The sequence below is a fragment of the Podarcis tiliguerta genome (genome assembly GCF_965153285.1).
Source record: "Podarcis tiliguerta genome assembly, chromosome: 1".
NCBI classification, from domain to species: domain Eukaryota; kingdom Metazoa; phylum Chordata; class Lepidosauria; order Squamata; family Lacertidae; genus Podarcis; species Podarcis tiliguerta.
The window spans coordinates 22,228,405-22,255,949 of NC_139534.1; the positions used below are offsets into that span (position 1 = coordinate 22,228,405).

General features: G+C 42.2%; 2 protein-coding genes and 2 long non-coding RNA genes across 12 annotated transcripts in view; 2 read left to right on the forward strand and 2 right to left on the reverse strand.

The window, feature by feature from the left end:
• The window catches only part of CHN1 (chimerin 1), a 103,796-nt gene extending 95,787 nt beyond the window's left edge, over positions 1-8,009 (reverse strand). The window contains exon 1 of one of the 2 annotated variants that reach the window (XM_083411293.1): positions 7,576-8,009. In XM_083411293.1, the coding sequence (XP_083267419.1) occupies positions 7,576-7,656 (81 nt within the window). In that variant the 5' untranslated portion in view covers positions 7,657-8,009. The remainder of the gene's footprint in view (positions 1-7,575) is intronic. The other variant, XM_083411294.1, reaches the window with a different exon arrangement.
• On the forward strand, positions 7,273-26,228 carry LOC310665134. The gene is made up of 3 exons (XR_014505186.1): positions 7,273-7,583; positions 20,902-21,079; positions 25,987-26,228. It is a non-coding gene; the product is annotated as an uncharacterized lncRNA (long non-coding RNA).
• LOC310664993 lies at positions 21,785-23,235 on the forward strand. Its single transcript, XR_014505139.1, has 2 exons — positions 21,785-22,715; positions 22,834-23,235. It is a non-coding gene; the product is annotated as an uncharacterized lncRNA (long non-coding RNA).
• ATF2 (activating transcription factor 2) overlaps positions 22,405-27,545 on the reverse strand; it is a 37,174-nt gene continuing 32,033 nt past the window's right edge. For all 8 annotated transcript variants that reach the window (XM_083410712.1, XM_083410716.1, XM_083410714.1 and 5 more), the window contains one exon: positions 22,405-25,303. In XM_083410712.1, the coding sequence (XP_083266838.1) occupies positions 25,077-25,303 (227 nt within the window). In that variant the 3' untranslated portion in view covers positions 22,405-25,076. The remainder of the gene's footprint in view (positions 25,304-27,545) is intronic.

Consider the following 27,545-nt stretch of genomic DNA (forward strand, 5'->3'; position numbering starts at 1 on the left):
TTAGTCAAGAGAATGCACTGCCAGCAAAAAGAATAAGACCCTCTCAAGGTTACTGTCTTTATTTGCTTCATTAGATTTTTCAAATTAGATAAAGAGTTTCACTGCACCAGGTGAAGAGAGCCATTTGATTCTCAAGGCCAGAAACACTTTTCAAATGGCACAGACCTTACAGCCCCCTGGGGCAAGAGGCTGGAGCGGGGTGGTGTGAGGGCAGAGAAAAGAGGAAGATTTCTTGCTTTGCCTGCAAGGCACTCATATTTTTGTTCATTTTTATTGCTAAAAAATAATAATCAAAATATTCAGCTATTGAGAACACACAGGTTTTAGCTGCATACATTGACTTGCGGGTGACGGGTTCACAAGACTACTGGCGGAGAAAGAGGGGTGTGGGGGGAGCGCACTGCCCCCAGGATGTGCGTTACACCCCTGGGAAATGCACCAGCCATGCCCCCGCCTGCTCTCCACCCCCCCCCCCCGGTTCCAGAGCATGAAGCTCCGCCACTGCACAAGACCTTTTTAACTGATAGCTCAGACTCTCATAGTTGCCCACAGTTTCACCCAAAAGAGAAAGTGAAATTCTTTATAAAGTTGTAATAGAAATACTCCACATCTGAAGTTTACATGTTAAAATAAAAAAACCCAAGAGAGAAATACATGCACTGTGTTCAAAACTTGTAAGTAAAGGTAAAGGTACCCCTGCCCGTACGGGCCAGTCTTGACAGACTCTAGGGTTGTGCGCCCATCTCACTCAAAGAGGCCGGGGGCCAGCGCTGTCTGGAGACACTTCCGGGTCACGTGGCCAACGTGACATCGCTGCTCTGGCGAGCCAGAGCCGCACACGGAAACGCCGTTTACCTTCCCGCTAGTAAGCGGTCCCTATTTATCTACTTGCACCCGGGAGTGCTTTCGAACTGCTAGGTTGGCAGGCGCTGGGACCGAGCGACGGGAGCGCACCCCGCCGCGGGGATTCGAACCGCTGACCTTCTGATCGGCAAGCCCTAGGCGCTGAGGCTTTAACCCACAGCGCCACCCGCGTCCCTCAAAACTTGTACATACTTGTAAAAAAAGTCATGTGTTACCAAATGGAAGGCTTTACTAATAGCTGGCACCAATTTTATTGTGTAGTGGCTAAATGGACAGAAGTGAATTTGTGCAACAAAATAAACCCGGGTACTTATTAGGGGTCAGAGTGGTTGCCAAAAGTACAGAAGCTGGACGCGTCTGTGCTCTGACTAACGTCCTAGCATTTTGTTAAAAGATGTAAGAAAGCATTTGTGCCTTCTTTTTTTGCCATCTCCATAGAGTTTGTAGGCTTTTGAAATACAACAAAACCCCCAGTTTGCAGTGGATAATAGCAAGACGAAGTATGCACACTATGTGTACAACACCCCGTCATACAACTTGTCTGATTATTCTAAAATAATGACTGGCATTTTGTTGCTTTTTGTTGCCCTTTCCTAGCATCAGTTGAAAGGGATATAGCACCAGCAAATTACCAAAATAAAGTATACAATTTTACTGTTCGTTTAAATGAGAAATCACTGTACACATTATCGTTTACTTGGCTCCCGTGTACTCCTACAACTGGTGGCTGAAGCCATGTACACATGAAGGTCACCACGATCTATATCTATCCTGTAGTTCCTTGAAAAATACTGCTTGTGGATGCATTTTCAGTCAAAACAGCTTCTACCCGACTTGAAAAACTAGGCTGTATTCACTTCACTGTTGAGCTGGGGTTTGTATGCTTCAGACAGCCGTTGCACATGGACAGACGGCAGCTTCCTGAATCGGAGTTGGGATATGTGGCAGGCATGCAAAAATAAAACAGGGAATATGCATTCAATAACCTCAGATATGCAGATGACACAACCTTGATGGCAGAAAGTGAGGAGGAATTAAATAACCTTTTAATGAGGGTGACAGAGGAGAGCGCAAAATATGGTCTGAAGCTCAACATCAAAAAAATGAAGATCATGGCCACTGGTCCCATCACCTCCTGGCAAATAGAAGGGGAAGAAATGGAAGCGGTGAGAGATTTTACTTTCTTGGGCTCCATGATCACTGCAGATGGTGACAGCAGCCACGAAATTAAAAGACGCCTGCTTCTTGGGAGAAAAGCAATGACAAACCTAGACAGCATCTTAAAAAGCAGAGACATCACCTTGCCAACAAAGGTCCATATAGTTAAAGCTATGGTTTTCCCAGTAGTGATGTATGGAAGTGAAAGCTGGACCATAAAGAGGGCTGATCGCTGAAGAATTGATGCTTTTGAATTATGGTGCTGGAGGAGACTCTTGAGAGTCCCATGGACTGCAAGAGGATCAAACCTCTCCATTCTGAGGGAGATCAGCCCTGAGTGCTCACTGGAAGGACAGATCCTGAAGCTGAGGCTCCAATACTCTGGCCACCTCATGAGAAGAGAAGACTCCCTGGAAAAGACCCTGATGTTGGCAAAGATGGAGGGCACAAGGAGAAGGGGACGACAGAGGATGAGATGGTTGGACAGTGTTCTCGAAGCTACAAACATGAGTCTGACCAAACTGTGGGAGGCAGTGGAAGACAGGAGTGCCTGGCGTGCTCTGGTCCATGGGGTCACGAAGAGTCGGACACGACTAAACAACAACAACAAAGGCATTCCTGCCCCTCTCAGGTACAAATGTAACTTGAAATGCAGAAGAGGGGAATTGCCTTTCTGCATTTTTAACTGCTAACACCTACATAGCTTGGGGTGCTAAAGTCTAATGGACTGTTCCACCTAAGACTACAGATGCAGAATCACAATTTTTTGATGTTCTTTTGCTCTCCTATGGAAAAAAAGGGCATGGAGGATGTTACTGTCCTTGCAAGTTACAGGAAAGCAATTGTACTGGGCAATGGCCTCCTTGATTTACTAGTTGGGGTGGGGGCTTCTTGACATGGAGAAACCTTCAAAAATGGTATCCTCCACCTGCAGCTTGAAATGGTGAAGTTCGCTATACCATTTTACGGTTTCATAACCTAAATGTGCAATAATCCAATTAACATATTAGTCTGGCCTGCCTACAAACGCAGCACAATCCTGAGAAGGGAAGGTGGAGTATACTATTGTAGACAGGCAGAAACATGTCTGAAAGCTCCCTTGCATTTTAAAAAAAATCCTGCAAAAACAAAACAAGGACAATAGTTCCACTTTGTCAGCGTTGTTTTTAAATGCAAGGGAACATTTTAAAAACGTGATGCCCCACTTGGAAATCGAAGCATTCTTTTTTAAAACGACAACAGGAAGAAACGGGTCTTTCCTAACACAGAAGGGATGAAAATAAAGATAGCTGATCATTAACTCTGTATCTGACCTTTCTCTTTCTGTTTTTTTGTAGCCATAAAAACCTCCCACCCTGCAATGAGCAATAAAGCACACCCATCAAATTTGTGTCAGAGAGGACGATCAGCTTCTGCTGTAGTCAGAAATGAAGGTGCATAGCAGTGGCTTGCAAGTGTGCGGAGCCCAGAGGTACAAACAGATATGGATGGGTGTTTTCTCTTTAAAAAGAAAATCGTGTTATGAACCATTCCAATGTTTTACAGCAGGGGAATGCATGAACCCTCTCCAATTGCTGAACTCCAACTCTCATCCCAGTTCAACAACACGTGAGGGGCCAAGGACTGTGGGTACCAGGAAAGGTCTCAAGCAAACATCTTTTCTGCACACTGCTGCATAGGCAACTGACAACCAGTGTAGCCAGAAAAGGAAGGGTGTTATATGCCCTGATCATCTAGAAAGATACTGGGAGGTAGCATTCTGTACCACCTGAAGCTTCCAAATCTCCTTTAAAGATAGCCATGCATGTAGAGTGTATCATAGTAGTCATGTCTAGATGTAACCAGGGCATGAATCATTGTATATTATACACCCTTAGGCGCCAGGCAAAAACGTTCCTCTTTAACCAGGCGTTTGGCTGACTGACAACCAATACCCCTTTTAAATGTGTTGGTGGGTGGGAGTTACTGGATTGTTTCTGTTTTTAATTTTGAGTTTTTACATTGTGATTTTATGTTGTAACTGCCCTGAGACCTGCAAGTATAGGGCAGTAAATTATTATTATTATTATTATTAATAATAATAATAATAATAATAATAATAGAAATGTTCACTTTCTCTAGATAGGGATGCAGCTGGAAAATCACCCAAAGCTGAGAAAAAGCTCTATTTTTTAAGAATATTAAACATTACTACTGCTGAGAAAAGCACGACAGTCATACCTCATGTTACATTTGCTTCACGATACACTTTTTAAGGTTGCGTCCCACGGTGACCTGGAAGTACCAGAAAGGGTTACTTCCGGGTTTCACCGCTCGCGCATACGCGCAAAATGATGTCACGCATCATTGATGTCTCTTGAAAAACATTTTACTTAAGGTAGATAAGGACAAGATGAAATTATATATTTGAATATAAGTATAGATTGGAAATGGCTGTGTATAGTGAATACTTCTCTACTTTTTAAAATCTTTACTTTTGATTTTCTTTATTTTCTCTTTGTTCTTTTTTCCCAGATATCTTACTTTTCATTTCACTTCTCTATTGTGAATAGCATTTTATAGAGGTATAAATAACCTCTGAATGAAAAGAGACAAAATATTTTCTAATTTTTTGGTTGGTTATATGTATTTTCTTTTTCTTTTGTATTCCCTTTTGTTGTAAATATGTATGTTTTTCTAATTCGTACTTAATAAAGTTTTAAAAAAATTATGTCATGCGCATACACAGAAACGGCGAATCGCAACCCGCGAGTGCGCAGACGCGGGTTGCGTTCTTTTCATGTTGCAAACGGGCCTCCGGAACGGATCCTGTTCGCAACCAGAGGTACCACTGTGGCTTGTTTCTCCCCACCACAGCCAATTTTGTGGCCCTCTTTAGATGCAGATAATCATGTGGAGGAGGAGGAGAGGGACTATATATGTTTGCCCTGTGCTGGGCTCACATCAAAGCTTTCCATGTGTTGTGTTTAGTAGAGCAAGCCTAACTCAACAAGCTCAACATTTTACCTCCTCCCTGAAAAAACTCAACAACTTTGACCCGAACCCCCCAAAAATGGGCCTTCCTCCTTCCTAAGAGAATCTCAACAACTTTGACCTGAACCCCCAAAAAGGGGGTCGATCACTGCCAGTTTTTAACTCTGCGAGTAGATCCCAGTCTCTTGGGAGTTGGCCACCCCTGCTGTACATCTTGCACAATAGTTTCTTCAAGGGACAATAGTGTCTCTTTGGCAATGCTTCTGTTCATTTGTTTGGTACTCATCACAGGACTGATGCAGAACACAGCTGGTGTTTAGCAATAGAATAATACATTAAAAGGGCACTAAATGCAAGGACCATCTATCTATCTATCTATCTATCTATCTATCTATCTATCCATGGAGAGACAGAGGGAGAAAGAAGCAACATCTGCTAACCACACAAATAATTTTACCAACTACTCAGAAATATGTTTTAAAAGTAACAACAGAGCATCCGAGAGAAGCAACACATCAATAAGAGGTTTGTAGGTTCATTTGTAGGTTTGTTCTTTGACGTCTGGAGAATGTAGAATTGTACATCATCATCATCATTATACAATGACTACCAGGATTTTATAAGAGTTGCTGCAAGTGACTGGGCTTCTTGAGTGTGTCTGTGATTTGCTCATTAAGGTTAAATCCCCAAAGTTGGTAATTCACAAAACTACGATCCAGGTTTGAAACAGTGTTTTACACACCTGCAAAGCTTAGGTGTTTCACAGCCTTTTATATTGGCTGTCTTCTGGTTTCTGCAGAGCTGCAGAGACTATGAACTAGTCTTGATATTTTCATTGTGCTGGTGACCTCAGCTGCTGCTGCTGCCACTTCACCTGCGCTCCTGGGTTGAGAAGAGGCAGCAATTATCAGGAGAGGGGAAGAAAGAAAAATGATGGGCAACTAGTCTCTCACTAGCTATGCAAGGCTTTCATAAGATTTCTTCAGCCACAAGTAATCTCATTTTAGTCATTAATCAGCAGAGATGGAGGATCAATGAAAGACCTAAGGGAGAACTGCAATGTGAGTAATTTGGCTGGATAGTTTTCCATTACAGGTAGACTTGGGTAACCTATAGTATAATTTCATAAGTTCTGTACATATCAAGAAATAGCTCTGTAGATAAATAAATTAGGAATCCACCAAGTCTCCCCTGAATAACTTTCACAAAATATAAAGAGCACACTAAATCGTAGGGATAAAAATGCAGCAGCTATAATAACATGAGGAGAAAAGCACGAGAAAGCAATGCTGAGTCTTAACAAACTTTGCATTACCAGAAGTGTCAGACACTCAGCAAAAATCTGATTCTAAATATGAGAAGTAAACACCATCTCTATAAGATTATGTGGAAACACATTATGCATAAATTCTAATTATGCAAAATTAGTCAGTAGAAAGCACTTCTCAAGTTAAGTAGCAGCTATGAGTTATTTATGTAATGAAATTTGCTTCCACAAATGATATGTTAATATCGAGATTATATTTTGCTTCCTTCACTGTAGCAAAGTCATTTTTAATTATTACGTTAGGAATGTGCATAATTAAGTTTAATAATCAGTTTAAATATATTAATATGCCAGCATATAAAACTCTGCCGTTTTATTGCTTTATTTACCAGAAACGGCGCCTACAACTAAAATCAAATATCAACTGAAAGCTTTTTTTTTAAAAAAAAGGACATTTCATTTCTTGGATGTATAGCCTCTCTTGAAATTGTTCAGCAAATTCTATGAAGATGCTCACAGCTTTTGCTGTCCAATATATATATATATTATATCTGTTTAGGAGGAAATGCAAATATGTTATGTTCTGTACAAACAACAACAACCCAGTCCATTTTGGTGAGAACTTCTTTCTCCGATGCCACAGAGAAGCTAAAAAATAAAAAATAAATCAAAAATCCATATAGAGCAATATCCTTATTAGACCACCCAAAAGTACAGATTTTGGATTTCTTTTTAATGTTTCCATGCCTTTAGAGAGATAGATACTCATATATATATATATATATATATATATATATATATGAGAGTGCCTTGCAAACCAGAGGGATGACAGGGGCGGGGAAGCGATTTCAACACTTATTTTGGGGGACCCCCACTTACCATTGTTTCAAATGCAAACTCTACAGCAAAAGCTAGTTATTGCATGAACACACAGATGGTGGTTTTGTGTGTGTGTGTGTGTGTGTGTGTTTTAAAGAGATCACCTGGAAAGTCTGGAACTTAATACTCCGAGATGCCAATCAACTCCAACCCCCCGAAATTGGCAGGGGGGCCAAGCACACGCCCATAAGATGTGCCTGGAGTGGAGACAATGGGAGAAAGAGAGAAGCCTTGTTTTTTCTAACCAGGAATTAAGTGAATAAGGAATACTAGAGGCAGAGAGAGAGAGAGACTGAGAGAGGAGGAGGGGGGGGGGAAACCAGGGGGCTCACACCTCTTAAATCCTGCAACGCAAACTCCCTATTGCATGCTGTCTAGCTGACAAGGGGGTGGGGTGGAGAGGAGCTGGATGCCGAACGAGAGATCCTACTCACCAAACAAGGTAAGAGCCATTGCGAAGGTGCCGCAAGTCGCAGGATCACGTCGGGGCTGCTCAGGAGGGCTGGGCTGGACATTGGGCTCTGCAAGCTCTCCCGTCCGCGGCGGCGCGCGCAAACAGGCAGGCGGTGTGGGGGGACACACACACAAACACACAAAGAGCGGCGAGGCTGCAATAAAAAGTTATTGCATTGTTGCCCAAGGAGCCACTTGCCCCAGAGAGGAATGCATTTCTCCCTCAAGCCTGCAAAGGAATGGCTGGTGAGAGTTGGGTGTGGGGCGGCCAACTTAAGGAAGCCCCGCCGAGGAAAGGACTCTTGGCTCCTTTTGCAGAAGGAAGCGCGCGCCGCCCGCTTTGGCCACCTCAGGCTGCAGCCCTTCAGGCTCCGGGAGCCATCTTGTTTCGCCACATGACCAAGCTCCTTCCCCTCCCTCCTGCCTCCTCCGCGGCGTTGCCGAGCCCGGCGTGAGTTCCCATGGCAACGGGAGGTTCACGCGCCGCCACCTCCCGTCCCCTGGGCCCCTCCATCTCCACCCCGCCACCCACCCCGAGAGAGGCAAGGCCTTGACAAGACGGGGCATGGGAGGAAGGGGTCAGAGCAGCAGCAAGCTTCTAGAAATGGAGGGTGGAGGTGCTCTGAGAAAGGGCTGTGGAGGAAGGGGGGGCTGCCCCTTCTCCAAATAAGTACGCAGACACCCCCGTCTCCAAAAGCGCATCCTGGAAAAGGGCGCGCGCGGGTTTCCTTGTTTCTGAGCGCAGGTGAGAATTCGGAGGTCACCTGCGGCTGTGGTCCATTCCTCAAGGATGCCTTGCAAGGGCTGCTGAAAAAAGGATGCTGCAGTCAGGGGTGTAGGCAGAGGGAGCAGCTGCCCCCCCCCCAATCAAGTAAATAAAAATACTTAGCTAACTGAGGTTCTTCTCCCCCTCCCCCCAAAAAAGGATCCTGGCTACACCCATGGCCTCAGTATGGCTACTATAAACAAACAGCTCTACATTGTTATCGTTTAATAAATTTGTACACTGCCCTTCATCCGGAGCTCCTAAGGCAGTTTGCAACAGCATAAAATGCAAAACAAAAATACAAGATACATAATAAAACAAAAACAAACCGATTGCCCCACCTCATCCCATATTTAAAGAAACCATGGAATGTTTATCAGCCAAAAGGCAGGGGCGAAACTAGGCTTTATTTTACCCAGGTCAAAGACCCAGTTTAACACCCACCCACAAACATCTGCATATGCAGGCTGGGAACCTCAATGACACCTGAAATATACTTGGAGTCGAGAGTGGATTTCATGCTTTTTATTCAGGTCATAGTGGTGAGGAGGAATGAAAGTTCCCCCCAAATATCTGCTTTATATACATTATTTACACAATAGGCTACACGTGATTGGCTAATTCAGGGATTCTCCTGTAGGCCAATCAGGTTGTGGATTCACTTCCACCTGGAGCTGGATTGGGTGGCTCCTGCAGACCAATCATACTGCTGCATTGTTCTAGGACCAATCAGACTGCTGCATTCTGAATCCTATTGTTCTAGGACCAGTCAGACTGCTGCATTTTGGATCCTATTCAACTCAGTAGCTAACAGCACCCTTCTGGAGGCTTCACCCAGGGCACAAAAAAACAACAACCCAGCTAGCTTCTCTGTAGCTATGGCGCTGCCAAAGGCCTGGTTGAACATTTTTGCCTGCTGTCAAAAGATGTAGTGAAGGCACCAGGTAAGTATTCTGCAAATGGGGAGCCACTGCAGAAAAGGCCTGTTCTCAAGTTGCCGCTCTCCAGGCGGCACATGAAGAAGGTGATGGTTGCAGGGTTTAGGGTTGCCATATTTCAAAAAGTAAAAACCAGAACATCCTGAAAGATTGTTGAGCTTTTTAAAGGAAAACCTAAATGTGATCCTTTTTTTTTAAAGGAAAACCAAAAAGCACCACCTTTCGGAAATTCCCCTCGAAGTATGGCAGCCCTAGTCTACGTAGGAGGTAGGGAGAGGACAGGTGATCCTTTAGATATTGCAGTCCTGAGCTTTATAGGTCAGAACCCACACGCTGATTTGGGCCCAGAAACTGATTGCCAGCCAGTGCAATAGGGTAAGGATTGGTGCAATATGCTCAAACCATCTTGCCCCGGTGAGCAACCTGACCACCAAATTCTGAACAGGCTGAAGTTTCTGGACGTTATTAGGGTGAACTCTTTGGGGCTTTGAATTTTTGATCTGGCAGCTCTTGGGGGGAAACGCACACGGAATTCCTCATCTGTGACATACATATGGGGAATCTTGCCTTCTTTCAAAATGGTGCAATCAAGCTGTCCTGCCCACAGTTGTGCAGAATATTATTGTGTGTTTACGAAGAAGAGGTCGGAATAGGCTAATATATATGTGGACTGTCCCTGGATCAAGTGACTTTTCTTCTTTAAGTTCTCAAAAGTCTTAACCTAGGTTCAAACATCTGAACTAGCCAGATGTTTAACTGATAACCAATCACAGTCAGTCCATCATTTGAAAAACAATACTTTCAAGCCGTCTGGGTCAGAAATGGCAACTAGACATTCTGTTTTGGTGACTGTAACATGGTTTAGGGAACCATTTAGCGCCTAGATTATATACCTGATTTACTAACACTGTGTAACCCGGGTCTGATGAAAGTTATAGTCCAACAACCTCTGAAGGGCCGAAGGTTCCTCATCTGTGGTGCAAACAGTTTGGCACTAAACTGGAGAACTTTGCTAATTCTTTCCTTGGTGTCCTACCAAGGGAGGTCAGTCTGGGTGGAGATACTCTAGGAAGGGAAATTAGAAGTGTAGAAAGAGCACTGTAGACCCCAGAAGAGTCATTTGTGCATTTCCTGTAGAGTGCTGTCCGAAACTGGTTGATCTTGTTGTTGCACATTCCAGACTTGGAAATGAGTTTTGCATACGGTTATGCCATAGTTATATCTTTAATGGGATCTCCTTAGAGAAACCTGATTAGTCATTACAGGCATACCTCATTTTATTGCACTTCACAGACATTATTCCTTGCGAGGATGTGGGTGGAGCTGCAGGCAACCCCGCTGCTTCCAGGGGGAAAAACCCCCCAGCTGCCACTGTCCTCCTTCTGGCCAAAGGAGTGGAGCTGGCTAGAGCTGGAGCCAAGTTTCCCCCCGCCACTCCTGCAGCCAAGGGGCCCTGGCTTAATAGACTACAGTGTAGTGTAAACATAACTTTTATATACACTGGGAAACAATTTTGTGTGTGTGACTTGCTTTATTGCGATATTCGCTTTATTGCGGTGGTTTGGAACCGAACCCACAATATCTCTGAGGTATGCCTGCACTTTATCAGCTGCTGGGGGTGGGAAAGGAGGGTGGTTGAATCTGCTGAAAAGAAACCGCTGCTTTTGCCCTAATTTACTTTTCCTCTTCAGCTGTGGCCCAAACACTTCCCTAAATCAAAGCAAGCATAATCGGCACCCTGAAGGCTATGTTCATAAATTCCCCTGAAAACCAGAAACATGCACACAGAAATGTCAAGAGATTGTCAAGCTTTTCTACAATTCCGTTACATAGTATTGTGTCATTCAGACGAGGACTTCAGCTGGCCTATCTAGGTTTTAATGCCCAGATGCACTCTCTCTCTCTCTCTCTCTCTCTCTCTCTCTCTCTCTCTCTAACATGTGACTAAATTTGCAAGAAGTCTCTGTGGTTTTTAAGCAAATAAAGCTGTCCTGAAATTGTAGGCTACCTTAGGTTGGCTCTGCTGCACCATAGGCAGATTTGACTGTCCCCTACACAATGATAGAGGTGTGGCTCCCAACAGGGCACAGAGGCAATTGCACACCCTCCAAAATTTCTCTGATGAAAATAGGGACTTCCTATTCAACAACAACAACAACAATTTTATTATTTATATCCTGCGCATCCGACTGGGTTGCCCCAGCCAGTTTGGGGGCTTCCAACATATATAAAAACATAATAAAACATTAAACGTTACAAAACTTACCTATACAGGGCTGCCTTCAAATGTCTTCTAAAGGCATTGTATAGTTACTTATCTCCTTGGCTCAGGGGTCACACAACTCCATACCTTCCAACATTTTTCTGATGAAAATAGGGATGTCCTAAGGAAAAGCAGGACATTCCAGGATCAAATCTAAAACCAGGACAGCTTCTGTAAATCCAGGACTGTCCCTGGGAAATAATGACACTTGGAGGGTCTGCAATTGCCCCTTCCCCCTACAAGCAGTGGTTTGAGAAAAAGCATACCCCCAGGAAAAAGATATGAAAGACATACGTACTGGAACAATCAAGATTCTCACAGCAAGGATCATGGCCTGAACAGAACATTCCCCCAATCCCCTCTATTACTACACAATGCTTAAATCACCTTTTTTGCCATTTACATTGTCTTAGATTCTATGTTCTGAACAATTAATAAAAATTAGTTGTAATAAAGTACTTGATATGTTTAATTCTGTGTAATAGTTTATAGGTAAAGGTAACGGTACCCCTGCCCGTACAGGCCAGTCTTGACAGACTCTAGGGTTGTGCGCTCATCTCACTCTAGAGGGCGGGAGCCAGCGCTGTCCGCAGACACTTCCGGGTCACGTGGCCAGCGTGACAAGCTGCATCTGGCGAGCCAGCGCAGCACACGGAACACCGTTTACCTTCCTGCTAGTAAGCGGTCCCTATTTATCTACTTGCCCCCGGGGGTGCTTTCGAACTGCTAGGTTGGCAGGCGCTGGGACCAAGCGACGGGAGCGCAACCCACCGCGGGGATTCGATCCGCCGACCTTTCGATCGGCAAGTCCTAGGCGCTGAGGCTTTTACCCACAGCGCCACCCGGGTCCCTGTAATAGTTTATACTCAGTGCTTTTTTCTAAAAAATAGTCAGTTTTTTTCTAAATTTTTTTTTAAGGGGTACTGTCATTTTGACTCAAGAAAACCACCATTTTATAGTTCAAATCGGGTAAAATAAATACAGTGAATGGACAAAAGTACTGTACAAAGAACATGCATTACTTCATATTACACAGCTGACAACTCACAGTAACTGCCACGTTGGCATGAGGTTTTATCAGTAAAACACCATACATCCACATTCCACACTGCTTCACACATTAAACGCTCGCTTCCGTCTGAGACTCAGGAAACACCAGGAAAGGAAAGGAAGCCAACATCGGGGGTAGCAACGGAACTGATGATTCACTGTGCTAGAGAAGAAACTAACATTCGTAATTTTTTTTAGTTTCTTCTCCTGTTAGATTCACAAAATGTTTAGGGGTATGTGTATCCCTGTGTCCACCCAGGAAAAAAAAGCACTGATAGTATTCAAACTAATTATATATTTCTACATATATCAAATCAGGATTGGGCCCTGAGTTACTTGCTCCAATACAGTGATTGTCTCAAGTGCTTGGGCAGGGTGTTTTATATTCAAAATAGCTGTTTTGTTGAGATGACCCTCTATGAAAGTCTCAGAAAACATCTTACTCAGAAAGTAATAGATCAGCCACCTTCAGTACACAGAAACACAGCACCCCACTTCACATGGGCAACAAAGGTAAGTCATGCAAATTAGACAACATTATTTTCAGATCCTTTTTCCACGGGTGCAGAGTGTTGCCTGGGCAGGCAGATCTGCAGTTTAATGCAAATACATATCTCTGTATCCTTCCACAAACACATCCTTCCACGTCTGCTGCTCTTGGCTCAAGCTCTCTATCTAAATGCGGATTTCCCTCAAAACATAGTTGTGGTTCTTGGGTATGCAGTAAAATGAGGGTGTTATAGGACTATAATAAGGAGTTGGATCCATGATCACCACAGTTTTGTATTCAGCAATGCCATCTTCTGTTGGCGGTTCCCTCACTGCAAGAAGGTTACAGGGAACCAGGCAGAGGGCCTTCTCTGTAGTGGCGCCCTCCCTGTGGTGTGCGCTCCCTTCAGATGTCAAGGAAATAAAGAATTATACAACTTTTAGAAGACATCTGAAGGCAGCCCTGTATCGGGAAGTTTTTAATATTCGATGCTTTATTATCTTTTATATATTCTGTAAGCCACCTAGAGTGGCTGGAAAAACCTAGCCAGATGAGTAGGGTATAAATAATGAAATAATAATAATAATAATAATAAGGGCTGCACATTGGAGCAGAAGTCCAGGGAAGCAGCAGGAAGTCCCCCAAACACAACAGGGCTGGCTTACCATGTTTTTTAGATAAAGGAAGTAATCTAAAGAGGAAGCCCTCTTAAGACCATTAAGCCTAGAGACTAAGATCACCTATCCGTACCGCTGCTTGTATTGGTATGTTTGTTATCGTTTATATGAAACAAGGATGTTGAAGGATGCCATATAAATCCCATAACACATATGTATACATATATAGGATTTTTGGTTCTTTCAAAGAACTGAAAAATAGCACTGGGGAAATGTTGCCGAAATAGTCTCCCAAATAAGATGGGTGCAAGTGATTTGGAAATATGCAAAACAACACATTGAGGGATGTAAGTAAAAAAAAAAAATTAGAAGAGAAGAATGTACTATTTGTTTTGACCTGAGTTGAGAGCAATTTGCAATTAATACACTAGGGCTGCTTGATAATTAAAGTTTCATTCTTAGATTCCGTGGAGAATTGTAACCACAGCCATTATTTTGCTCCGTCAGGTCCATTTAGGACAACATTACACGATCGTTTGAGAAGGTTAAATGAAGCCGATGAAGAATTTGGGATACTGCCTCAGTGACTGCATGTATTGAAACCGCTTGCCCATTAAGATCAAAGGCCTATCCAGCTCAGTTTTGTATCTTCCAGAACCAACAATTCTCGTTGTTATAGAAATCTGTTACGGCTGCACAATGAACATTCCATTCTGTCCTGCTTACCTCAAGGTTCCAGAAATCTAGAATATGGGAATACCCACACATGAAAAGTAATTACAGTGGTACCTCAAAAGTCAAACGGAATCCGTTCCGGAAGTCAGTCCGACTTCCAAAACGTTTGGAAACCAAAACGTTTGGAAACCAAATCACAGTTTCCGATTGGCTGCAGGAGGCTCCTGCAGCCAATCGGAAGCCATGGAACCCGCGTCGGACATTCAGGTTCCAAAGAATGTTCGCAAACCGGAACACTCACTTTCGGGTTTGCAGCGTTCAGGAGTCAAAACGTTCGACTTGCAAGGCGTTCCAGAACCAAGGTACAACTGTATTTCAGCAATGAAATTTCACCACTGCTATTATAGATGGATTCATGCACCTGCTATACCTTAAGATATAACAGCAACAATTTTATTAAAATCAGTAAGGAGCAAATGGCATTCTGCATCACTGTAGAAGGGCCAGGTCAGAATACCAGACCCATGGGTAAGAAGTCATATCTAAACGTTTGGTTCAGTTCCAGTTCAGACTGAGGCCTCATCCATGTGATACATTGAAAATAGTATCATACCACTGTAAACAGTAATGCCTTTTTCCAAAAGATCCTGGGAATTTTAGTTTGTTAGGACTGCTGAGAGTTGTTAGGGGAACCCTGTTTCCTTCACAGAATGACAATTCCCAGAGTGGTTTAACACTCTCTCTCTCTGGGAAGTCTTGGAAAGCCCACCCTCAACTAATTGGTCTGTGACAACCACTAAAGGTAAAGGTAAAGGGACCCCTGACCATTAGGTCCAGTCATGGCCCACTCTGGGGTTGCGGCACTCATCTCGCTTTATTGGTCAAGGGAGCCGGCGTACAGCTTCCAGGTCATGTGGCCAGCATGACCGCTTCTGGCGAACCAGAGCAGTGCACGGGAACGCCATTTACCTTCCCGCCGGAGCGGTACCTATTTATCTACTTGCACTTTGTGCTTTTGAACTGCTAGGTTCGCAGGAGCAGGGACTAAGCAATGGGAGCTCACCCCGTCATGGAGAATCGAACCGCTGACCTTCTGATCGGCAAGTCCTAGGCTCTGTGGTTTAACCCACAGCGCCACCCGCGTCCTGTGACAACCACTACCCAGTCACAAATAACCTGCTTTTTAGGGAAGGTGATTGAGAGGGTTGTGGTGTAACAATTGCAAGTACTCTTGGATGAAGCAAATTGTCCTGACCAATTTCAGTCTGGATTCAGGCCTCATTATGGGACTGAATCAGACTTGATCATCCTGATTGGTGACCTTTATCAAAGAATAAAATTGAGTGATTGTCTGAGAGTTGTGCTGTGGTACCATCTTGTTCCCCATGCTATTTAAAAATCTTTTAACCAGCTTGCTCACACTTAAGGCTATGGAAATGTTTGCACTGTTTACAAAAATGTCTTTGCCTTGTAACAACTATGTTTACTTTTTTTTTTGCAGATCTCTGAATAAAGGTTAATAATGTCAATCAGGGGAAATGCCTTACGTTTCAAAAGTATTTCCCCAACATTATTTTCACTTGCCACTAGATGGTGCTTTATTTCAAAGTATGATGGAACAGCAGAAAACTAGGGTTTTGAAAGAAAGAAAACGACTGCTAGAGAAGAATAGAGTTATCTAAGGGAGGTTTATCTAGTTGACTGATTTGACTGATGTGGCAAGTGTCTGTTCTTCAAGTTATCTGATTTCTGTTTCACATAGTTTTTGGTCACATTGCTTCCACTGAGATCTACGGATGAAGGGCGGTATAAAAAAATTTAAGAATAATAATAAAAGGGCAGAAAGGTTGTGGAATCTGGCGACCCTCCAGGTCATCTTGTGGTCTTTGCCTAAGAGGAGAAAATTGAGTTTAGACTCCCCCCCTTTTTTTTACTATCTAACAAGACCATTGATTCACAAAACGAAAGCAATATGTTCTGTACTATAAAATAAGACAGTATTGTAGATGATAAAAATTAAAATTGTTGTTTGGGAGCTAAGTTGTTCGAAAACCGAGGTACCACTGTACAGGGGACCATTGGACTGGTAGTTGGACCATTGGACTGGTACCCCAATACTGGCGAAAGGGCTGTGTCTTCTACTGCCCTGGAGGGCAGCAGGCTGTAGGACAGGCCACGTGATGCTCATAGTTCTGGCCACTTCCTCCACCTCAGCATATGGTGCCTGAGGCAGCTGCCTCATCGTAGGGCTGGCCCAGAATAAAGGCAAAGGTTTCTTGGCCCACTTTTTGTTGTTGTTTAGTCGTTTAGTCGTGTCTGACTCTTCGTGACCCCCTGGACCAGAGCACACCAGGCACTCCTGTCTTCCACCGCCTCCCGCAGTTTGGTCAGACTCATGTTTGTGGCTTCGAGAACACTGTCCAACCATCTCATCCTCTGTCCTCCCCTTCTCCTTGTGCCCTCAGTTTTTCCCAACATCAGGGTCTTTTCCAGGGAGTCTTCTCTTCTCATGAGGTGGCCAAAGTATTGGAGCCTCAGCTTCACGATCTGTCCTTCCAGTGAGCACTCAGGGCTGATTTCCTTAAGAATGGAGATGTTTGATCTTCTTGCAATCCATGGGACTCTCAAGAGTCTCCTCCAGGACCATAATTCAAAAGCATCAATTCTTCAGCGATCAGCCTTCTTTATGGTCCAGCTCTCACTTCCATACATCACTAATGGGAAAACCATAGCTTTAACTATACGGACCTTTGTTGGCAAGGTGATGTCCTTGGCCCACTACCAGTATTAATATAGACATGCTAGGACAACTGTAGCCCTATTCTGGCATGATAAGCCCAACATGTGAGCAGAGCAGCCCTGTCCTTGTCGCTGCATGTAACTCAGCATCTTTGCGCACAGTGGGAACATCTGCGAGGAGAAAGCCTTTGCTCCAAATGCTCTGGCTATACAGTGGTACCTTGGGTTGCAGACGTTTCAGGTTACAGATGCTTCAGGTTACAGACTCTGCTAACCCAGAAATAGTACCTCGGGTTAAGAACTTTGCTTCAGGATGAGAACAGAAATCGTGCGGTGGCGGCAGCGGGAGGCCCCATTAGCTAAAGTGGTACCTCAGGTTAATAACACTTTCAGGTTAAGAACGGACCTCCAGAACGAATTAAGTTCTTAACCCGAGGTACCACTGTATGCACAAAAGCAAGGGGAGGGGGCAATTTGGCCCATTCAGTGTCAAGGGTGAGCATGCTCAGTGTAGCACCACTTCCTGTGTTGGACTTGTGTCTGAATAGGGTTACTACTGGTAATGAAATACAATAAGTGCAGTCTGTGACAATTCAGCTGCCCTTTGATCTATAATAATAATAATAATAATAATATGCCACCTATTTATAAATATTTATACATCATCTATCTGACTGAGTTGCCTCAGCCACTTTGGGCAGCTTCCAACAAATTAAAACCCAGCAAGACATCAAACATTAAAAAACTTCCCCATTCAGGGCTGCCTTCAGTTGTCTTCTAAAAGTCAGATAGTTGTTTATTTCCTTGACATCTGATCGGAGGGCATTCCACAGGGTGGGCGCCTCTACCGAGAAGGCCCTCTGCCTGGTTCCCTGTAGCTTGGCTTCTCGTAGTGAGGGAACTGCCAGAAGGCCCTCGGAGCTGGACCTCAGTGTCCGGGCTGAACGATGGGGGTGGAGACGCTCCTTCAGGTATACAGAGTCAAATGTTTTGTTGTATTTCCTATACACCCATATTAATATAAATCTGCTAGCAGAGCAGAACACCTTGTATATCTAATAGTAGTGGACTCTAGGTTTTTTTAAAAAAGGCTAATGCCATCATACTTTTGTTGTTATTTTTAAACTTCAAAGCCACTAGTAGCAAACCACTGACATTACTCAGGTAACTGGCAGTACAAACAACTCTGTTCCCATAAAACTGACTGTAGTTCATGGTCAAATCCTACTGCAGACAAGTCCCTAAGTCGCTCCTGGTCAACCACAGTATGCAAGCCTAGTTGAAATAAAGAACTCAAGGCTTAACTCAAATTTAATACCATTTGCTTCAGTCATATTAAACTGGCTTCTGTCCAGGTACTTTGGATGTGGGTTAGAGGCTGGTAGTATTGATTTCTTGCTCTAAATGAGAGCTGTTTAAAGAATGCTTATTACTAGCAAATTCAGAAGTGCTTGCACACAATCTCACCATATTTTCTTTAAAATATAAACTCTCAGAGGGCAGATTATGGTGCATCAAACACAATGTCAGATACCTTGGCAGTTATAAATATGTAGGAAACTTGCCGTACAATCTTGTCCTGCTTTTTTGCTTCTGCTACACCAGCAGATAAATAATGGAGGATTTACCTTTACCACTCTAAGGAGGATAATCACATCTCCCCCTGTCTGATCCCCCATCTATTGACACCTTGTTCCTCACTCTCAAGTTTCCAGCTGCTCATCTGCTGTGCTCACCATCCTCTGTGTGCTAGTGTTTCATGCCAGATCAGTATAGTTAATGATGGTGCTGATCTGATGTGTATTATTGAGACCTGAGTGGGTGAGCTGGGAGGAACTGCCATGGTGCTTCAACCCTTACCCACTTGACTTATTAATGCATATTGGGTGGATCTAGAGTGTAGTCAATCCATCTTTGCATGAACAAGTAGTCTTGTTCTTCTTAAAAGAGGTATCAATTCAACAACTCATGAAAAAGCTCACCTTGCCTCCATTGGCTTGAGAACTTTTTGAAGAGTTCCAGGACGCTGAAGTCTGTTCAGATGGCTCTGTATAACATTGCAGGAACCTCCAGTGATATATCTTAATAGGTATGTGGAAACACATCTGATGGAGACCTCAATCAGGCATATGGAGGTAAGACATCTCACTTCTTCACTGCTGACATTGTAACTTCTTGTCATCTCTGGTTTCCCACTTTTCTATTTGGAATTGTCAGGAGAACAATACAATCTGTACAAAGCTGCATCCAACTAAGTTAAAGAACAGACCTGGTGAAACCAATGGACATGATTAACTGAAGCTCCTTGATTTCAACAGGTTGATGCCAAGTAGAATTTAGTTGAATACAATCCTCTAAGTCAGGGATGGCCAAACTTCGCCCTCCAGCTGTTTTGGGACTACAGTTTCCATCATCCCTGACCACTGGTCCTGTTAGTTAGGGATGATGGGAGTTGTAGTCCCAAAACAGCTGGAGGGCCAAGTTTGGCCATCACTGCTCTAAGTATAGAGCTGTTTCTGTAGCCCAGATCTGAAGGTGGTGCCCTGAAGGAGCCTGAGGCTTGTGAGAATACAGATCTGGAAGCAAACAAAACTCAGGTTACCATAACCATTTCTTGCATTCTGTAGAATCTAATGATCTGATGTTACTCTCTTCCACGTAGACACTGAATGCTAGAAAGTGCTCCTTCCCAAGTATGGTGCAGGGAGCTTCCCTGACATAAAATTGTTAATAAAGCTTTTCCTGCCACTGCCCTGTGATTTAATGGAGGGGATTACAGTACTTTGTTTTCTAAAAGCCTGACAATCTCCCACTAGAATGGTTAGATTGGAGTCCTTGAGTCTGGAAAAATGGCTCCACTTAGCGGTTTCATTATCTTTCTTTAGAAGACACAAGACCTTCTCTTCATTGGGTGTAATGCAGAAGGGATCCAGGACCTAACAGAAACAGTTTGGATTCCGAAAAGGGGAATGCAGCCAGGTTATTATTGGATACTTGGACACAATTACGGTCATTGGAGCCCTTACTTCCAGCTGGTTGTCAATTCAGATGGTTGCTGTGATAAGCATAGTCAACTGAATAGCCATATACGGGGAGAGATACAACCCAGACATCTGTTTTTGGAGCTGCCCAGCAACTCCACAAGCTGGTAACCTGCAAATTAAGTTTTTTAACTTGGGGGCAAGATTTTAATATAACAGGATGTGCACCTATTACTCTTGCATTGGCTGGAGATTGTTCAAAAGCCACCATCACATCACATCACGCTGCTTTCACTCTTCCTAGGCTTTTCTAGTCTAGATCTCAAGGAAAGTCCCAGATGCATCCAAGCACTCCCTCTTGGGACAGATGTTTTGTACATCTCCCAGCATCCCTGATCATTGGCCTTATGGGCTGGGAATGATGGGAGTCCAGAACATCTGGAAGGCACTAGATTGGAGAAGACTGTGTGACAGGAAAGCTCATCCAAAGATGTTTCAAATCAGATAAAAGGAAGTCCTGCATACCGGGTTTTGAGGGGCCATCATGTCAGTAGGGAAATAGAATATATACCAGATTGGCACACATGTGATCATAATGGGTATCATACCAGTTCAGTGTCTCTGGCACATGTTGGAGCATGTCTCCAAGCCTGTAGCCACTAGCAGAAGTTGAGTGTTTAGGCAAGCTAATCCCTGGCTTCCTGCTTGTCTTTTTTGGAGTAGGGATGGGAGAGGAAGAACCATTTTGCCTAATAGTCAATTCTTGCTATTGTGTTCTCTGTCATTAGTAACTGGTCAAGTAGTGCTCAAGCTGAGATCTCCCATCTCCACAAAGGCAGGCAAGGAGAAAGTCACTGCTTGTTGCTACGGTCTGTTGTCCCTCACAAGGGGACAACATTCCCAATAATTCAGAATGTCCTCCTGAGCCTGCCTGATAAATTTTCGTGCTTGATTTTCAACACATGGGTAAGTAGTACATAGCTTGCCAACTTTTTTTAATTCATAGAGCCAATGAGTGCAGCTAACAAATGTTTCTATCATTCAATGACAAATACACAGCATCTGTTCTTCATTTAGCCACATTATCTACTTTTCCCACAAAAATAATTAGCCCTTCAGCACGGTTGCTCAGTTTGTTAATCGAATGGGACAATAAAAGCTATGGCAAAGAAATCAAAACATCCTCCTCTTTGTTATAAATCACAGAGGATGCACACATTGATCACTTCATGGCTTGATGACCCGGTAGTGGCAAGAACAGCTTTATGCAACTGTGGAACTCAATTCACCTACAAAAAATGTTCTACCTCTAGAACACACAACCCCAATAGCTAGACTAGGATCGCTACCAGAAGACCTGCTTATGAGCAATCATTCTGATTTGTTTGCGGGGAGCTAGATAACATTGTGTCAAACAAGTGTTGTGTCACCCTTTCTAATGTGTTTTCCTGTCTTTTTCCTTATAGCAAAAAGTTTGATCTTTGGGGGAATTGGGTGCACATGCCCTCAGGGTTAGGGTCTCAGTCCCAGGAAGTATAAGCCTTGGCAGGGGGGTTGGCAGGGGGTTGGACTCGATGGCCCCTGTGGTCTCTTCCAACTCTATGATTCTAAGCATTTCATCCAAGGACTCGCCAACATGCAGCTGAGGAAAGGCAAGTTCAAGAATGGAGAATCAGTCTTGGTCCAAACATCATCCGGAAACAAGAACCGGCAACAGTTGAAGGTCAATCTCACAGGGAGTTCAGAAAAGATCTAACACAGCAAGGCAAGGGATCTAGAATCAGGAACAAGGATCTAAAGATCAAGGAACGAGAGACCAGTGTTGTTTCCAGCAACTAGAAGGCTCAAAAAGACAACCGTATAACCTCTGGCCTTCGAGAGTGTACCCCAACCCCAGCTGCTAATACTAGTTTCACAGATTGACTCTCACAAGTAGACATGTAAGCCATGCAATGGCTCTGGGTCTATAGACACACACTACGTTGTTGCTCTTTGGTATTGCATCCCATTTAAGAACAAGCATTCCACAAGGAGCTCAAATGACAAACCTATTTTCCCATTGCCAGAGAAAGTAAAACTGTAAATAGAAAGATGTCCAGGCTCTCTTCAGTCCCAACTTTTCCTACTAAGAAGTTGCTCAAAACAGCTTAAACATAAAAAAAAAAATATTGAGGGAAGATTTCAATGTTATGCTAAGGCCATCAGGGCAAGCGTTTCAGTTCTATGGAAGTGGCAGGAACCATTGCAGCAGAAAAGAAATCTGATGCCATCTTGAATTGCAATGCAGTAGATACAATTTAAAGATAGATTTTATTCTCTGATGACTTACTCATGCAAACTGCACATTGAAGAAAAACAGTACAGTTTGTGAAACATGTCAAATGCAAGGATCTCGAATGCGAAGTACAGAAGTAGTGTGACATACATTTTAAAACGGAATCTATGGTTATACAACTGTTCTCTTGTTTGCTGAACACAGGATTTTAACTAATCCCTTCATTAAAATCATTTACATCTCTCCTTGCACATATTTAGATTTATTTTACAACAGCAACAGCTTTATTACTAAAAAAACCCAACAAAAAACTTTGTATTAAATAAGGTTTAAAAATAGGACTGTATTATACAACGTCAGGCACTGCTAATGCATGAACACCATTCATTTCAGTGGGCTGCTTAGGAGCAGAAATGAAGGTGGGTAGCAGAGCAGTACCTGGCAGATTATGCCTAGATTTAGTGGAGGAAATATAACCACTTTGTTCATCCAATCCACACACTCTCCACCCCAATCCATAGGAGGAGGAGTATGTGTGGAAGCAGGCTTCTACGTGTATATGAACTTGTGGAATTGCAAACCATGAGTCTGCATCAGGCACACATACAAACGTAGACGTCATATACCTGCACCGCATGGCTTTCCACTGTATTCGCATCTCCATCCCAGTGTGATTAGAGTTGAATCCTCCAGAGAGGATTTTTTTTTATAGAATTCACAGTTTGTGCTGGAGACTTCGTCACTATACTTGTGGGTTAAAAATAAAAGAAAATTAAAGCTTGTTTCTGAAATTAACCCTTTAAAAACTGATAAAATGAAGGTGTCTGGAACACTTTTTGCAAACTACTTTTTCTTTCAAAAAAGAAAAACTTGTTTCCTTACATTTTTAATACACAAAATATTTAAATTCTTATTTTCAGACTTAAAGCACTGAAATGATATATACATAATTTTAGGACTTCGTTCAGCTTCCATTCTAGTTTGGTTGTAAATCATACAAATTAAGAGTTGCTCTCTGCCATTACCACCAATTAAAATCCAATGATTTAAAACTGAATGTTTCATAGTTTGATGGCACCCTAGGTTAAAACAGAGCATAGAACATATGAGTTACACAAACCCACAATAAATGCATTAAATGTTTGTTATATACATAATGGAATTCTTTTTTTACTGCCAGATGCTGCTACTGTGTAGTTTTTCTCTGCTGTTATGCAAAGTTTTTCTGGTATGAAAGCACATACCTATTTTTTTTCTTTTTGCACTTTTACAACTTAATCGTAAAATATTATATATTTTTAACATGAGTACAGAATTAAAATAGATAATGGCACATTAAAAAACTCAATATCCTGCAGATGATTGGATAATGAGAAAAAGTGTACCTACAATCATCTTATCAGAAACAAACTACATCATGGAATGTTAGTTATCCAAATTCACACGGTAAATAACGTTTCAAAAACTGCAATCACCTACCAAGCCAGCATCACACTGAAGGCATCTTTAAACATTCAAGCACAGATTGCCGGCGTAACTACTGAACCATTCTCTCACTCTCTCATTCATACACACATACACACGTCACACTATAATTACATTGTTTCCACGGTACGGTAAATATTGATTTTTTTTCTCCCCACAAGAAAAGTATCAAAATTTTGCTACTAAAAGATGACAGTGCTTACACAAGAATAAAGTACAAGTTACCTTGCAAATACAATACAATAACAAAACAAAAAAGGTCTTGAGTAGTTTGATGAGGGAATTTCAAGCTTTCCTGGCACCCATACTATCTTGCAGTATGAATAAGCTCCTCTTTAAGACTCAAGAAACCACAAAATATCAAGTGAGCTTTGAAAAAGTATTCCATCTTTCACAACCCTGTTCAGAATCTTTCTGTTGTTCTTGGCTGTTTAGTAAGAGGGTATAGCTGCAGGTTTTTGTTTTTGCAGCAGAAGCAAAGCTCCTGATTTTATAAAATGGAAGTGCTAGCTAAGCTGACATCTATTTTAAAAAAGAAAATCTAGCTAGTAATGACCCTGATCAAGATTACATATGTGCATAAAAAGTACTGTATTCCATATACTGTACTGGCCCTGTTAAACAAAATTATTTAAAAATACCCAAACAGTTAAAAAGCCAAAGAAAATGCTACACAATATAATCAAACATATTCTCCCAAAGTTTTTCCCCCCTCTCATAATGTGCAAAACAATATAAAGGCAAAAAAGACTAAAAGCAAATTTCCTGTTCCTGTCTTTTTCTCTTGCCTAGTGCTTTAATGATCTTGTAGAGTTTACGAAGTCAATAGGATTCTATGCAGAACTTTGGTATAAAATATTACAAGATTACTATCACAGTTTTTTGGGGTGAGCATTTTACGTGACTGCTTGGAATACCACCAAATTAAAGTAGTAAGTACATTTAAACTGTACCGACACTTTACATGACGAGCACTGAAAAGAACTAGCAATCCTAATTAGGAAAGGAAAATGAACTTGGTGTCTGTTAAGAGACTACAACCCGCTGTGCCATTCCTGTTCGCCAACTTTCAAAGCCAAATTCAAGTTTGAATTTTACAGATGAATCATTTTTAAGCTACAGATTTCTCCTAAATGAAGGCTGCTTTCCTTGGTTTCCCTTTGAAGTTGCTAAGGAGTATCTAAAAACAATGCAAGTTTTTAATCAACTTCCTGAAGGCTGTGACTGAGATGGAGGAGCCATTACAATCTGCGAAAGAACTGGCTCTGTACTCTGGTCTGCCATCTGGGTGAGAACCGATGTAGCCACTGCTTCTGCCTTGGAGGTTGAGCTTACACCATTGGAAGTGCTGACCGAACTATGCTGAATAGCTTCTGTGTGAGGACTACTTGGCACGGAAATGTCTTCGGAACTATCATCTTTATCTGTAGCTGAAAAAGAAAACAAAAACATTTCCATGTCCTCGTTAATGAAATGTGCAATTAGAATATGAGGTGCTAGTTCCATATGCTGTACAAATACCTGAAGGATTTTGATGATAGCCAAAGCAGTGGGACTGAAATATTGGATTAGGAAAAAGAACAATTACTTTAAAGTTATGTCCTAACAAATTCAAAAACTTTGGGAATTTTTACTGGAATACCTAAATATTTTAAGATGTGACAGCTCAATAGCATGCAGTTCCCTTCTGTTTAGATTTTAAGGGGGGAAAAGGAAGGCACTGGCAGCTTAACATAAGAATATTAGCATACTTGAAGAGCTGTGTGCATAAATGTGTGTTTCCTAGAAAACAACTGAAAAAAGTTAAATATAACTCTGACTTTTGATTGAACCAGCACTGCAACCATTCAATGTAACATGTATTGTAATCATTCATTACATTATTAATTTTATGAAACAAAGTGGAACATTTTCGTAAAAATTAAAACAAAAGTGGAAGCTTTTCCACATCACAGATGTACACATCAATCAACTTAAGAGGATTTTAATTTTCATCAACCCTATAAAGTGGCCATGATGGAGAAAATAATGTTGTACATTTAATAACATAATTTTATAGTATAGGTAAATTCTACATTCTGACACAGCTGCTTGCTGCTTTTTGTATCTGCAGGCACCTATGTTATCAAGACCATTGAACAAAAGCAAATGAAGACTCGACAGGCAAAGCGTTTCTGAGGACATTACCTCAAACATAGCATTGGATCCTGATTTGCTTCCACTGAAAGATGACACTGACAAGGCAGTGGGTTGGTGAAGAGGCAATTTGCAGCCCAAACCACTACCTCTCCCAACTCTCTAAAACTACTCCTTTTTTGTGGGGGGAGGCGGCACTAAGAATTGCAGTGAGTTGTATCACTTGTTTTCAGTATTTTCATAATGTAGCTGGAGCACCTTATTAAGAATATGCTAGGCTATACAGAATGGAATTCAAGGTCAAGCAAATGTTCCATCTGTGCAAGCATATCAGCATGCCGGATGGAACAATCCTGCCTCCCCCTCAACATGGGTTTTCTTCTGACACCCCCCCCCCCAGCCAATTTTGAGGGAAAGCCCCACTGAGCTAGTGGAAGTCCTTCCACTGGGCTTCTTCCAGCGATGGGGCTCTATTGGTGAACCCTGCACTATAAATCTGATTCTGTCCAACCCATCTTATTGTATATTTACAATGAGCAATTATGTAGAGTTATTCCTGCAGACCATAATCCAATATCCGCCAACAATGACAACACACACTGCAAATGAGTTTGCAACAATAGTGCAAATTTTGGAGTATGCACTTTCTCTCTGTGTTAGTACTTTAAACTTGCAAGCTAAATGTACAACCAGATAGTTCTCTTTCATAATATCAGCATTCAAGACACCTAAGCACATTCAGCAAACTATGCATGCATAATGTAATCCTATAGCTGCTTCTATATGGAATAATGTTGTTTTGTCAGATGGGAACCATAATGGCCTCATCCCTGCAACAATCATTGTTAATATAAATTCAAAACATATTTCTGCACGGTTTCAATTTGCTCCAAGATGCCACTTTCCATCCTGTCAAATGACTGGAGATCAAAAGGACCGAGATTTATAAGCTCAAAACTGACAAAATCAGAGTTCTAAATATATACAGCCACAGAGTGTTGCTAAATCTCCGGAATCTCTTAAATTAAAAAATATTGCCCATTCTGATGAAACTGCTTACAATGACTACAAGTAAAGATGGTGGCCATTAAGTTTTATCGCAAGCACCTGAGGAACTGTTCGCATGCAATACAAAATGTTCTTTTATTCTCCTAAATTACTGACACTGGCAAATTAAAATGAAGTGGCTACATATGGCAGAAACAATCTTCACATTTACAAATATACTGAAATATCACTAAATCATAAAAATGAAAGCTGTGGGTTATATATTATGAATGTTGCCTAATGCATTCCCAGCTCAGTTATTTGTTACAAATTTGTGTACAATGGACAAAATTGGCCATTTATTCTACAGCAGCAGCTGGTTCTAGTGCTGGGTATTATATCCAAAAAGAAAAGAAAGAAACACACAATTAACCTTTGAAATGCTGAAAAAGTAAAAGCATTAAGAACATTTTCCCAATGTTTTATAAATTTTACTTTTACCATAAGCATTAAAGCTCATTCTTCCTTCCCCGAATAAAATTATGGTAA